Consider the following 15,351-nt stretch of genomic DNA (forward strand, 5'->3'; position numbering starts at 1 on the left):
CTTAATACCCTGATTGATTTTTTTGTTTTAGACCCAAGGGGATGGATCTGGACTCACCAGGTGATAGGTGGGGGGACAGAGGGGGATGGTTAATTTCTCCTTGGTTTAGATCCAAGGGTTTATCTGTTTCACCAGGGAATTGGTGAAGTCCCTCAAGGCTATCCAGGGAGGGAAAGTTTTGGGGGACGAGAATGATACCAGACACTGAAATTCTGGATGGTGGCGGCGATACCAGATCTAAGCTAGTAATTAAGCTTAGAAGTGTCCATGCAGGTCCCCACATCTGTACCCTAAAGTTCAGAGTGGGGAAGGAACCTTGACAGCCCCGAAGACCTGGAGCGTGGAAGGACCCCCCCGCCGCCAAATTGCCACCGACTGGGAGCATGGAAGGACCCCCGCCTAGGGCGCCAAAAACCCTGGTGCCACTCCTGCGTGTCCCACAGAGCTCCAGGTGGCATCTGGAGCTCTTTCTAGGTGGGCCAGTTCGGCACTACACCAAAAGCAGTGCCATGCTTTAAAGGTACAACCGAGGCCTCAGTGAAGAACACAAGAACAGCCATGCTGCGTCAAACCAATGGTCCATCTAGCCTAGTATCCTGTCTTCTGACAGTGGCTGTTGCCAGATGCTTGAAATGGAACAAACAGGGAAATTATCAAGTGATCCATCCTCTTGTCATCCATTCCCAGCTTCTGGCAGGATTCAGTTGCCTGAATGGGTGCCATGATACCTTTTTTTGAGTGTTAAAGCCATTTTCATTTGTTTTAAGGAATACTAATCATAAACATGAATATACAGCTTCTCCTGCCCCAACATTTCATAGTTTTACTCTAATAAGCCACAGCATGTTGATCTTCGCTCTGTGTGGAGCCACTGGAGATAGGGATCCTTTGATGTGAACCAATTAGTGCAAAATGGTAATACTGTAGTAATATCCTTAGCTCCAGAGGACAGAGTACAAGGAGCTTCTCAGCCTGGTTAGACCAGCAACTTGTAAAAACAACCACCTTTGGCCATCTATCTACTTATCCAACTATTTATATGTCCCTCATCATGGGAGTATCAAACCACCACCTTAGCTGAAACCTAGAGGGTTTGCTGGAAATAGTGCAGGTAACTGGTATGTGCATCGCCAAATCTTCACCAGCAAAGATCTTCTGATATGACTCATCTTGCGAAGAAAGTACATAAAATCCTATTGCCGCTCAAATAAGGGACAGTTCTCTTTAAAGTATAACCTGATGGAAACTGATGGGGAAAATACAGTGAATGAGAATTTCATCCTTTGGTTCAGAGTAATTCATTTTGCAGAGAAACTATATTAAAGTGCTTTCAGTTTTGTGGCATGTTGGATAGGTTTCTGAGACATCTGCCACAACATCAGGTTTTTTAAAAAGCTACTATTTCTGTTCCAAAATTAAGTACAGGATTAGGTAAGCAATGTGAGGTTAAGTAATTCTGCTTGTGGCAAAGAGAATGATAAAAATACTGGGTACTAGTTTTCCTTCCTATGCTGGTCTCTGCACATTTAAGATGGGTCCAGCACCACCGTTCTCCAATAGGCAGTGCAAGGTAAAGAGAAAATGACTAGCCATATTCATAGAAGATAGCACAGGAAGGTGTAAATTAAAGGCTTTTTGCTCTAGAAGGATTCAGTAGGGGAAGGCAGCTTTTATTCCTGTTGAGGGTTCCACAGGAGCTGCACTAGGAGAGGATAGCTAGGGCTGTGATGGATCATTGTTCTTCCTAGTCATTCTGGTCCCATCCTCTTTCTAGTCAACTGCCGCTACTTCAGGAGTCCACTGGAACCCCAACTGTTTTCCACTGCAACTGCCTCCTTCCCTGGTGGACTTGCCATGCTGGGGACCTCCAACAGTAAGCTGTTGGGTTGTTGTTATTGATCTTCAAGATCTTTTTGCCTTCTTCCCCCTAGTAAAGGACAAACACCACTCCAGCACCTCTGTCATATTTCCATTTGGGAGCCTTAACAAGCTACAATACCTTACACACGGTAACCTCTGCAAAGTCTCTAGATTTGTTAATGGTGCTTCAGCACTTTTTTTGAATACTATTAACATACAAGTCTCAGGGATGGGAGGTGAGTTAAATCTCTCAAAGACACACTTGTGCACTACTGACCAGCAGCAGTTGTGCTTTATTTCATCTTGCTGTGCAGTACTCTGGAAGGACCTGATGGCAGATGAGACATAAAATAAGACTCTGTTATTTTAAGGCTGTGTTTTGAACATTGCATTCTTTATTTTATGCCTGGAGAGATCATGGGGAAAATTTGCAAAGGGGTGTGTCATAAACAGATAGTTACGGGTTAGTGTCTCTTTTACCTGTAAAGAGTTAAGAAGCTCAGTAAACCTGGCTGACACCTGACCAGAGGACCAATAGGGGGACAAGATACTTTCAAATCTTGGTGGAGGGAAGTCTTTGCTTTTGTTTGTGACATTGTTTGTGTTGTTGTTGTTCGCTTTCGGACTGAGGGAAGGACATCAATCCAGGCTCTCCAAATCTTCTGAATCAGTCTCTCATGTTTCAAACTTGTAAGTATTAGCCAGGCAAGGCGTGTTATTCTTACGTTTGTTTTCTCAACTTGTAAATGTTTTTTTTGCTGGAAGGATTACCTCTGTTTTGCTGTTAACTGACTTAAGGTGGCGGGGAGGGGCCGTACCTCTGATTTATAGGCAATCTGATACCCTGTAAAGCATTTCCATCCTGTATTTACAGAGATAATTTTTACCTTTTCTTTCATTAATTAAAGGCGTCTTTTTAAGAACCCTGATTGATTTTTCCTTGTTTTAAGACCCAAGGGATTGGATCGGACGTCACAGGAAGTGTGTGGAGGAGGGATGGTTAATTTCTCCTTGGTTTAGAGGTCCAATGGGTATGTACTCCTGATCGATTCACGGTAGGAAGTCCCTATAAGTCCCTCAAAGGTCTAAAGCCCACGCGGCGATACATGGATTTGGCCCGTAAGATAAGGTAATCCCTGAAATGGGGTTTTGAGCCGAGTTGGGCCCGCTGAAATGGGCGTAGTGGAACAGAAGAGTGCCCCAACCTGGCTAGTGGCACTGCCTAGTAGGCCCTCTGGAGATGGGTTTTGGAGGCCCTAGTTTAGGGACCGCCTTGAAATGCGTGGGAGTTGCGCCCCCTAGGGTGTGCCTGTAACCTGGAAATTGTTTACAGAGCTAATTGGGCCGATAGTACCATTGCGGTCTTTAAGAGGGGCAGACCCTGAGAACCTGATATTTTTGGTAATGCAACAGCATAGTGATGGGTGAGATTGGAATACCTAGGATCTGCACCAGGGATCCGCAGGATTCTGCTTTGGAAAATGTGATGTGTGGGAAGCGAGCCGGGATGGTCTCAATATGTCTCCTTCTGGTTTAAGACTTTAATGACCTAAATGGTATGGACGGGTCTACTGTATTCTATGTTTCTCTACCAAAGGGGATGATCTGGTGATTGTCCCTGCTAATCAGGGCTAGAACCCGGAGAGTGCGGAGAAGCCTGGATTGATTGTTTACAATTTGGGACACAGACGTCACACCAGCGCTACGGAAGAACTGTGTTCACCAGGGAATTGGTGAAGTCCCTCAAGGCAACCCAGGGAGGGGATGAAGTTTTGGGGGAACAGAGAGTGCCCCAGACCCTGGAATTCTGGGTGGTGGCAGTGTACCAGAGCTAAGCTAGTAATTAGGCTTAGAAGTGTCCATGCAGGTCCCCACATTTGTACCCTAAAGTTCAGAGTGGGGAAAGAAACCTTGACAGGGTGTCAATCAGGTCTTTGGCTCTGTGCATATAACTGGCAATTGCATGCACAAATTGGATAGACTGCTGCCTAGACGTGACAGTGAGGAGTGCATTAGAAATACCTAAGATAGACAGTTATCCTTTTTACACACACAGTGGCAATTTGTATAATCAGATTTGGAGGCGAGGTTAGAAATTTGGCCCATATTGTTAAAAACAAATAAACAGAAGACTTCCACAATATCAAAGTAAAAAGCAACTTAGAGTAAGGTCAATTTTTCACCCTTTCATTTAAAAAAAATCAATAAAACTACACAAAGGAATGATGGCAAATGGGAATACTGTATCCAGCACTCAAGCCAAAGTGGACAAAATGGGAGGAAATTCCCTGCCTCTGGTAGAACTCATCCTTTCCTAGACATTGTTGAGCTTTTCCTGCCAGTGATGACTTTCATTCCTGGATCAAAATGATAATTCTGAGAGGCAATTTGTCTGGAATGGTGTTGAAGCATGAAGGGACATATGACTCTTTAGCGCATTTGGCCTGTAAATATCTTGCAATGCCAGCTACAACAATGCCATGCGAACACCTGTTCTCAATATCAGGTGACATTGTGAACAAGAAGCGGTCAGGTTATCTCCTGCAAATGTAAACAAACTTGCTTGTCTGAGTGTTTGGCTGAACAAGAAGTAGGACTAGGTGGACTGGTAGGCTCTAAAGTTTTACACTGTTTTGTTTTTGTGCAGTTATTTTTGTGCATAATTCTACATTTGTAAGTTCAACTTTCATGATAAAGTGATTGCACTATAGTACTTGTATAAGGTGAATTAAAAAATACTATTTCTTTTTATTTTTACAGTGAAATATTTGTAATAAAAATAAATACAAAGCAAGCACTGTACACTTTGTATTCTGTCTTGTAACTGAAATCAATATATTTGAAAATGTAGAAAACATCTAAAAATATTTAAAATAAATGATATTCTAGTGTTGTTTTACAGCATGCTTAATCGCGAATAATTTTGACAGCCCTACTTGTTATGATATTCTAGTCCTCCTCCCTATGGGCAATAACTCCCAACTTTGTATCATCCACAAATGTTATTAGTACCCCAAAACTGAGGCACCCAAAATCACTTGTCATTTTCAAAATGTAAGTCCTAGCTTTTAAGCTAATTGTGGCAAATTGCCGGTACTGTTCTCTGGGTCTCGCGCTTTCTCTTCTCTGGGGTAGGTTCAGGGCGATATTGCTTGCCTCTGAACCAGTTCTTAATCACTTCCCTAGTGTCCTTGGAGGAGGGGAGTGGAGAGGGAGGGACCTGGGCCCGCCCTCTACTCCAGGTCCCAACCCAGGGGCCCTGGGGTTGTGGTGAACCACTTGACTAGCGGTTTCTTCCCCTGGGTTACTTCCCTCTCATACCCGTCAGCTTGTGAAGGGCTTCTCGCCTCTCTTCTATACAAGCCTGGTGCCCCTTACCTAGGGTTTCTGTTGGGCTTCCCAATCCACCGCAGCACTCCTCCAAACCTTCTATTTCTCTCTGGACAAACTCTTCTCTTCTGCAATCTGCACTCTGCTCCAATCCAACCTTTCTCCTTCAACTACCACCCCCTGTCTGACTGAAGCAGGGGTTTATATCCCATGACTGGAGTCAGGTGCTCTAACTGGAGTCAGGTGCTCTAATTGGCCACAGCTGTTCTAGTTAATCTAAAGCAAACCTTCCTCCCTTGGCAGGGAATAAGGCCCCCTGCTAACACTCTTATGCTGCCCTCTGGCCATGCTGTATCACATAATGTATATTAACAAACAGAGCTGTTCAGTTATTTCCACCCAAAGAATTTGGGGCTGAATCTTGACTTCCTTAACACAGACATTCCCACTTCTGTCAATGGGATGTGCCTGAATAAGAACTAAATCAGAACTGAACAAAGATTTCAGCATTTGGCCCTCTCATATGGTCTTTCAGTTCCTACACAGCCATTCCAGCTTTTACTCAGTATCTTCCTATCATAAAATACTTGGTCACACAGTAAGTGTAGCTCAAATTTTTCCACTTCATCCCATATAACAAATCACAGCAGGAAAAGACCTATTAGCTCACCTAATCCATCTCCAGTCAATGTGAGTTTGTTTCCAATTTTGTACATTTACTAGAGTGCTGTCCAGTCTAATTTTAGATGTCCTAAGTGACAGTGCTTCTGGCACTTGCCTTAGGATGATAGTAGAAGATCCCACCACTGTGTGATGTGAAGCATCACATTGCAAATTCCTTAATAGACCAAGGAAACTTGGTCAGAATTTTAGCATGTCAGGTATCACCAAGAAGCTCTTATTCAAGATGGCATGATTTGTTATAAGCAAAACAAAGTAACAGCCATATTGGAAATAATGTTACATTATGCAGCTTCCAGTACAGGCTCACACAAGTTGTGGAAATATAAAAACTCTCTTGTAATTTTTTTGGGTGATGTGGTACACAAGGAAAGAGGACAAGATACATACTTGTTCTGGGCAAGATGCAGCTCCCATTGATTTCACTGGGAGTTGGATCAGGCCCTTTCCCCTTTATATCTTGTATTATGTAACACTCAGGAGGCCGTATGGGTTACAGAGAGGTTAGCAGAAGAATGGAACCAAGAGAACCAGGTTCTAATCCTGGCTTTGCTATTGAGTCCCAGGGTGGCCTCAGACAAGTCATGGAGCCAACATTTTTAAACCTGGTTGCCCAAAATTAGGCTGCTAAATAAAGGCAGCTTGATTTTTTAACAGTGCTGAGCACTTGCAGCTCCCCTTTGAGTCAATGGGATATTTGGATGCTAGAATCTCATAGAATCGGCAACTTTTATTGAGGACCCTGAATATGGATTTAGGTACGCACACTGGGAAATGTTGGTATCTAACTCTAACTCAGATCCCTGATCTGTGAAAGAGGACTAACAATATAGTAAATTCCTTACCTACCCCACAGTGGTGTTCTGAGAATTATTCAGGTGTCCAAAGCACTTTGAATATGTGAAGGCTATGGCTTTGGTCCTTTGATTTCCTTTCCCTATCAGAACAAACAATATTACACTCTGACCTTGGCATCTTTTTTTTTTTATTTGGTCAGATGGGCCATGATCTAGCAAGCCCTGAAGTATGAGCTGAACTTTAGTCAGAGTTCAATGGAACTACTCACGTGCTTAAGATTCAGCATAAACTTAAGTATTTTGCTGGATCAGTGCCATGGAGCAGACTCTCTTCCAGAACACTCACTACATGCAGTATCTAACAACATTCATTATTTCAGTCTTTACACCCACCACTCCTAAGGACCCGATCTTGCAACTGGAGCTGTGTAGACAGAACCCATGCAGAATCCCTTTGAAGTCAACAGGGCTATGTGCAGCTTGAGTAGATGTACTTGCAGAATCAGAGCCTAATTTGTATGCCAAGTGATTTTTGTTATACACCCAGTGTTATTTAGTTTAGACAGTTACCAAGCATTTTAACAGGCTGTTTTGTTAAGGAGAAACACTGTACTTATCATCCAACAGGTCTGCTTCCTAACAGATTACTGAGAGCTATAGGCAAAGTGGCAACATGTATGATACAGTGAAAGTGGAAGTATTTTTCTTCAAATGTTTTTTTCAGTAATAATCACATTTTTCACAAGAATACACACCCAAGTCTGCTTCAATGTCTACATTAAAAGCAAACTTATTTCTCTCTTAAAGGGACATTGCTGAGTTTAAAATAATAGGCCAAATCCCAGGCCTTATGGGGTAACCTGACTCCCTCCACTCTGTCCATTTAAATATCACTCATTTTCACTGATTCCCTTCAGCCTCATCACTAGTGCCCATCACTAGTGGGATGGAATGATGCACTCAGCTGCCAGTGTTTTTGTTAATTGTTTTCACTATGGAATTATTACTTTTCTAGAAACTCAGTCTTGATAGTGTGTTTGAGACACCAGATTTATTCCATACTATACAATACATGCTGCCATGAAAAGATAAAGCTGTGGTTACTTTAAAGCAACTCCATTTTTTACATGCTAGTAAGTCTACATCTAAATCGATGCCAGCCAAAAAACAACTTTACTCCAGTATTTCTTAAACCGACACCAGGAGTCTATTCTCTCCTTGATATGAACATAATTCCCAATAACATTAATGAAGCTAGGCTTGTGCATCTGAGGGAGAACAGACCCTTTAGTGTGTACTGATCCAATGACATTTATTTGCCCCTTATATATTCCTGGGAAAATATTTGAAGTAGTCTGTATAATTGCAAATTGTATTCATAGCAGATACATGGTAGCTTCAGTTAACATTTTAGTGGTGTTACCTTTGTTCCTCGGGTGCTGTGTGGTCACAATACTAATGAATTCCATACTGAGCAGCTTCCATATTTTGTGATTCTGTATTAAACTCACTCAGGCGGCCTGACTCATCCTCATTTATATCATTGCTACTCTCACTGGAAGGTCGATAATGCGACGTTCAGTGGCCAGTTGACAACATTGGAATGTTAGTGAATTTGCACAAAGCACGAAAAACACTAACATTTAACAGGAGTGCCATGTGACGGTTGTCGTCTTGCAACCACCAGGTTTTGATTTATGTCGGAAAGACTGATGCAGGTTGCATCGCATCAGGACATCTCATGGAAGATGTGGACCAACCTTCTTTAAATGGAAAAAAAGGCAAACACCTGTATGCAACTGTGGTTACTAGGCACAAATGATGGAGCACATCATATCTGAGTGTCCCCTTCGCTCTTTTGCCAAGAGTCTGAAGGACATTCATCAGTTCACTGCGGTAGCAATGTGCTGGATGACAAATCTAGATATACATTTGTAACCATTGCTACCTACGCAAGCCATACGAAAGAAGAGCCTCATTTAAACAGGTGTAAATCTTGAGTAATTCCTCTGAAGTCTACAGAGTTACACTGCAGTAAAACTGTTGCTAGAAAAGAAACTGTTCCACAGAATGGAAAAAAAAATTGCACTGCTCCTTGCTAGCAAGTGCTAAATTTATCTCCACTTTTCATTGACTAACTATTGCTGCTCTTGATGCAAGGGCTTCAATATATAGGGAATTTACTCCAATAAATACCTTATACACGGTGTGTAAAACTCTGTAGACTTTTTTTGTTTTCCATTTTACAAAGTAAAGTAGGAATGAAAAACAAAATGTTGAAATTGGATAAACATAGATATTTAATTCATGTGATTTTGAAATTATGGTTGGTACAATAAATTCCTTTGTATGGAAGAAAATGAAGTTAACATGATTTTTAGTAGTGCCAGAAAGCTTTATATTTTGTAATAGGGAAATATTAGTGTGCTTATAATCAGGAATTGTGTGTGTGTGTGTTTGAGAGCAACACACACACACATACACACAAAGGGGAATAATGTTATGAATGAGTATAATAGCTTCAGAGGTCGACGTGTATAAAAAAAATTAAATGCTGTAGAATGTTTCTCTGGACTGAAGGACACAGTAAGCCTAGAAAATTGCTTTACAACTTAATGGTATACAAAAAGGTTTTCAAGAATTGGGGATCTCAACAAATGAAATGTAATCTTGCTGGTAAACATCTCAAACATTTCATTTCTCAAGCAAAATTTGCATATTTGCTGTGATGGAGGATATAACATTCAGATACCTGTATGTATTCTATACAATTTCCCACAATAGGACCTAGCTAAAATCTATGAAATAAAATTATTTGGTCCATGCAACATCCTGACACATTTAGAAACTAATCCTGTGTTTTCAAGAGAAAACAAACTTCAAGAAAAAAAAAGTGAAAAAGCGGAAAGTACAGGTATAAAAACAGAGTATGTGAGGACACAGCAAAAGCAAAAGTTCCAAAGTTTTAAAACATTCCTTGTATGGTTTAGGAGTACACTGCAACAAAACAAGTCATTTGTGAGCTGGTATTCATAGAGCCCAAGGCCAGAAGGGACCATTGTGATAGTTTAGTCTGAGCTCTTGTTTAACAAAAGCTATAAAAATTCCCCAAAATAATTCCAGTTTGAACTAGAGCAAATCTTTTAGAAAAACAGCCAGTCTTGATTTACAAATGACCAGTGATGAAGAATCTGCCATTAAGCTATCATAGAAAGTAATATCTGCCAGGTAAATTCCCTACAAATTGTGAAAACAAAGGTGTTTGTTCTTAGTTGATAGACTTCATTTATACAGCAAATATAGGCCCATATCCTGAAAACCCTAATGAATGGGACCTCTCACGTGAGTAGGGTTGGCAGGGATGGACCCTTGATTTCTCAATCAGCAGCCAGGGTGAAAACAAGTAAATAAAGGGACCAATTCTGTGACTCTTACTCATTAGTAATTTTCACTCATGCCAGCATTTCATGGCATGAGTATGAATTAATTGTAGAAATCAGGATTGGCTTCCAAAATCCCTAGGCTGTCTCTGGACAGGTCGCTAAATTTGGAATCTGCTATTTTGGTTCCAGCTAGTTCAAACTCTTCTGACTTATAAATGGCAGTATTTCTGCTTAAAGGAATCCTCAGAACCAGTGATATAGTATGAGAATGTCATCTGAAGGATAGCACAGCATATGTGCACTCATGTAGCATGCTCCAGCCAGAAATGCTTCTTATTTACTCCTACTGTTCATGAAAGGATTCTCTTTAGTACTATAAAAAGGAACCTAGTAAATTTTTGCCATTACAAAGTTGGCTTCAACATACGCTCTCCTTAGATTTGGCTAGTACTGCACTGGAATTTTTACTTTGAGTACTAGATTTCACTGCAGTGATGTTGATTTTTTGGCTTCTAATATGCATTGGAGGAAATAGAGGGAAAATAATAGTTGATTGCCCCAGGAACTTAATTGTAACTGCTGTGTATCTGTCATTACCATGACAAGTTGATGTAAAGGATATTTAACAAAGGGTGCAGCTCAGTATGATATGAATGACAAGATGCAATGTTTTGCTCTACGCACTGCTGTCGATATAAGCCCCAATATACACCATTATATTAGTAATCATAATGCCTTCTATTTATTTATAGGTTGGAGGAAATCACAATTAAAACCAGACTTTGGATGAGTCTTCTACTGGATGGAGTTAAGGAATTGTTGCATTAGATCAAAAAAGCAGGCACACTTTTCCTAGAAACATACAAAAAATGAGAAAAGGAGAAGACACCGGTTCCCAAAAGGTGTTATGCCATACTGAATTTTGCAAACCTACTTTTGGAGGCTATTTACAATGGCCTTATGCTGTTCCCTGAAGACACTCCACAATATGGATTACTATGTAACACCTGATATTTTTACCCATTTTATAGGTGAATTGAAGACAGAGTCAAATTTTAATGTCAGTCACAGCAATGTAAAAGCAGTGTAACTTCATGACTTCAATGAAGTTACACTGGATTTCCACCAGTGTAAATGAGATCAGAATATGACCACGGATTGCATTTTAAGTACTATTTTAAGTTATTTTTAAAAATAAATTTGTGTCTGGTGAAACTTCCATCCTGATTTCTCTAAAATAACGTAAAGCATCTACAGCAGCTGTAGTCCTGTGACTTGATCAATCCTCCAACTCCATATGAAACTAGCCAGGGGTGAAACTCAGGGAGTTCACCACTAAAATTGAAAAAAAGGAATGTTTTGCTGCTGATAAAGCAATCCCACCTCAGGAATGTCCCTAACGAGAGTTATAACCACCAAGAGACACCCAGGTGCTGGGAAATTGGGGCACATACAGAAAGAGACGCAATAAATGATAAAATAAGCTTTAACTAGTGTTTTTATGCTGATCATCTGCATAAACAGAGAGGGTCACAACCAAGCTACAATTTAGGCATGAAAGATAACATGTAAAAACTTGGGCAGGAAGGAGGACACATAGGTGCCAGTGTGTAATTGGTTAAAATGTCTGTTATTTAGGAGTGTGGGATAATGTGACAGGTTAGTAAATTTGAAGGATGTAGCTGGTTTTACCTATATTATGTAAATGAAAAACAATGTTCTTTGGGAACCATTTCCAGATTGTAGTTCAACATCAAGCTACTGGAACGCTGACCCCTCTGCACGACCGTGACATCGCTGGGAACCCCCAGATGAGTGGATCTTGACTGGCCATCAGGTGAAATTTGTCTGTATATTGGGAGTGGTGAGCATAAGAGATTTGCTTGGTATATGTATTTTGTGTTGCTAATAAAAAGCTGTTTAGAGCACAGCTGTTTAAGGCTCTTTCACTGAGAAAACCTTCCGCAGACCAGAAAGCCCTGAGCCCAGAGGGGAAGGGCAGGTATTTAAATTGCCTAGGTTTCTTCCTGAGCCCCATGGGTAAGGATAGGTGCCTCACACCCTGAGCCTTTGGAAGGGAAAGGGTGAGGGTGCCTAAATTGATTGGGTCATGCCTTGCACTCTTGGTAGGGTATAGGAAGGGTGCCCTAGATTTTTGCGGGTAACACAGCTGGTTCTCCTTATGATACACCATATCACCAGCCAACATATTGGCTGTAATCTGAATATTACAGTTTATTGTTGATTTACAAAAACAATGAGAAGAAATCCAAATGAAACCCAGGCTTGTCAGACGCATAGTGTTTGAGGTCCCTATTCTAAGGCTAGATTTCTAAACCAGCGTGTATGTAACATCTGAAATCCAACAAAATCAATTCTTAAATTAGTGTAAAGCCTATTTTGGGATTCAAAGATCAAACAAGTGTGTCCTTAAATTACTTTAACTGTAGATAAATCTGTCAGAGGTCTGAGTAGGATTATACAGTTAAAGAACAAGTGAAACCAACACAGATGATCCTTTGGGAGGGTTAAGAGGAGAGACAGAGAAAGCTAGCCATAGCAGTTGGAAACACCGTACAACTGCTCATATGATGGAGATTTCAGAGGGTGCTCCTAGTACAAGGTCACAGGAGAAGGAAGACTTTACATAATCTCACAGACGGCCACACAACTAGGCGCAGTTTTCACCGATGAAATCATACCCCAAGCAGCCCAGGGAGCAGTTGTGGCAGATGCACCAAAGCGCATCCTGGGGGAGAAGGGAGGCAGAGCCGCTCTGCGGCGATAGCGAGAAAGAGGAGCCTGTAGCGCAGGAACCGGCAGCAGAGGCGGCTGCCATCCGAGCCTGGACTCTACCTGCTAAATAATGCAGCTGCGGCTGCAAAGCGGGGCTGGAATGAGGGATCCAGTGACCCCTGTGCGCGCGCCTCCTCCTTCCCCGGGGATGCGGTACCTGCTGCAGCGCCAGATTCACCGGCCCGCGGCGGGGAGGGGGGAACCAACCGCACAGCTCCCGCAGCCACACACGCACCCGTACTCCCCAATTCCTCGCAGCGCACTGGATACTGCAGATCAGCTGGGGGTGCAGGGGGCGCACAACTCAGGCGGGGGGCGGGGGGGTCTGACTCCTTCCCTTGGCAGCTGTCCGCTTTCAGAGCAACGGCACCAGCCCCACAACTTTCCTGTGGCAAAGCAAGCCAAGGACCCCCCGCCCCCATGATCACAGGGTCCGATCACCCCGGAGACCTGCACCCTCCAGGGGTTGCCTCCGAGCATCGCATCATCCCCACCCCCAGCGCTCCCCACCAGAGCTCCAGCTTCCAGGGTACCCCTGGCGTACCCCACCCCTAGCCGTGTGGGGCTGCAGGAGCCCGGCCCCCCGCAGAGCCTGCCTCCCTTCCCCCACACTCTCCTCTGCTCCAACTTCCTTCCCAGCACCGGGGGAGCGGGGGCCGCAGGCAGCCTGAGCCCCGGGGGCGGCGGGGGGACACAAGATATTCCACCTCTTCCAAGCCCGCTCCTGTACCTGGGTGGCTTTGTGGAACTGCTTCTTCAGTCCGGCCACAGACATGGTAGGATGCTGCAAGGAAGTGCCCCGGGACCAGGAATGCTGCTGCTAAGGGGATGGGAAAGACTCGAGGACCAGATGGCTGATTGCAGCTGAAAGGGGGATTTCGCTCGCTCGCTGCTCTCAGATCCTCTTTAACCCAGAGAACAGGTTATCAGATGCCAGTCTTTGGTACAGAAACCCTGACGTCAAAGATAGGGAACCCAGCCTCTTAAAGAGAAAGCTGTCATCCCAGTCCTCCTTTCCTTCCTTCGCCAATCAACAAACCCTGGGCTTAGAGCAAGCGTCCCTGCTTCCCCGTTTGTTCTTCACAATATTACATGAGCAGCCTGATTTCTCTGTTGTAGAATTGTTTAAATTAGAGCATGGAATTAAAAACTAATCAGACTGAGATCTTGGAGATGTTCTCTGAAGATGTCCACGCAGTGCGCAGAGGCGGTCAAAAAAGCAAACAGGATGTTAGGAATCATTCAAAAGGGGATAGAGAATCAGACTGAGAATATATTATTGCCTTTGTATAAATCCATGGTATGCCCACATCCAGGGCCGGCTCTAGCCATTTCGCTGCCCCAAGCACGGCAGCATGCTACGGAGGGCGTTCTGCCACTTGCCGGTCCCGTGGCTCTGGTGGACCTCCTGCAGGCGTCCCTGCAGAGGGTCCGCTGGTCCCGCGGCTGCGGTGGACCTCCTGCAGGCGTGCCTGCTGAAGCTCCACCGCAGCCGCGTGACCAGCGGACCCTCCACAGGCAAGCCTGTGGGAGGTCCACCGGAGCCGCCTGCCGCCCTCCTGGCAACCGACAGAGCGCCCCCCGCGGCATGCCGCCCCAAGCACGCGCTTGGCGCACTGGGGCCTGAAGCCGGCCCTGCCCACATCTCGAATACTGTGTACAGATGTGGTCTCCTCACCTGAAAAAAAATATACTGGCATTAGAAAAGGTTCAGAAAAGGGCAACTAAAGTGATTAGGGGTTTGGAGAGGGTCCCATATGAGGATAGATTAAAGAGGCTAGGACTCTTCAGCTTGGAAAAGAGGAGACGAAGAGGGGATATGATAGAGATATATAAAATCATAAGTGATATGGAGAAAGTGGATAAGAAAAACTTATTTACTTATTGCCATAATACAAGAACTAGGGGTCACCAAATGAAATTAATAGGCAGCAGGTTTAAAACAAATAAAAAGAAGTTCTTCTTCACGCAGTGCACAGTCAACTTGTGGAACTCCTTACCTGAAGGAGTTTGTGAAGGCTAGGACTATAAACAGCATTTAAAGAGAAACTGGATAAATTAATGGTGGTTAAGTCATAAATGGCTATTAGCCAGGATGGGTAAGGAATGGTGTCCCTAGCCTCTGTTTGTCAGAGGATGGAGATGCATGGCAGGAGACAGATCACTTGTATCATTGCCTGTTAGGTTCACTCCCTCTGGGGCACCTGGCATGGCCATTGTCGGTAGACAGGGATACTGGGCTAGATGGACCTTTGGTCTGACCTGGTATGGCCGTTCTTATGTTTTTATGTTCTTAATGTACTCATTTGGCTAGGTGGTCTGTGTTGCACAAATTGGAATGTGCATGCCATCTATCACCCCTCCACAGTTAGGGAAGCCCATTTGTGCAAAGCCATTCACAATGTCACACACGTTGCCCAGAGTCACAGTCTTTCACAGCAGGATGCGATTAATGGCCCTGCACATTTCCATCAACACAAGTCCAATGGTAGACTTTCTCACTC

The 15,351-nt window shown here is 43.4% G+C and overlaps 1 protein-coding gene across 1 annotated transcript in view; it reads right to left on the reverse strand.

Moving 5' to 3' along the window:
* Positions 1-13,663, reverse strand: part of SH3GL2 (SH3 domain containing GRB2 like 2, endophilin A1) — a 172,594-nt gene extending 158,931 nt beyond the window's left edge. The window contains exon 1 of the mRNA XM_075067315.1: positions 13,578-13,663. Within this exon, the coding sequence (XP_074923416.1) occupies positions 13,578-13,622 (45 nt within the window). The 5' untranslated portion in view covers positions 13,623-13,663. The remainder of the gene's footprint in view (positions 1-13,577) is intronic.
* Between the last annotated feature and the right edge of the window lie 1,688 nt (positions 13,664-15,351).

This window comes from Chelonoidis abingdonii, chromosome 6 (assembly GCF_003597395.2).
Source record: "Chelonoidis abingdonii isolate Lonesome George chromosome 6, CheloAbing_2.0, whole genome shotgun sequence".
Lineage (NCBI taxonomy): Eukaryota > Metazoa > Chordata > Testudines > Testudinidae > Chelonoidis > Chelonoidis abingdonii.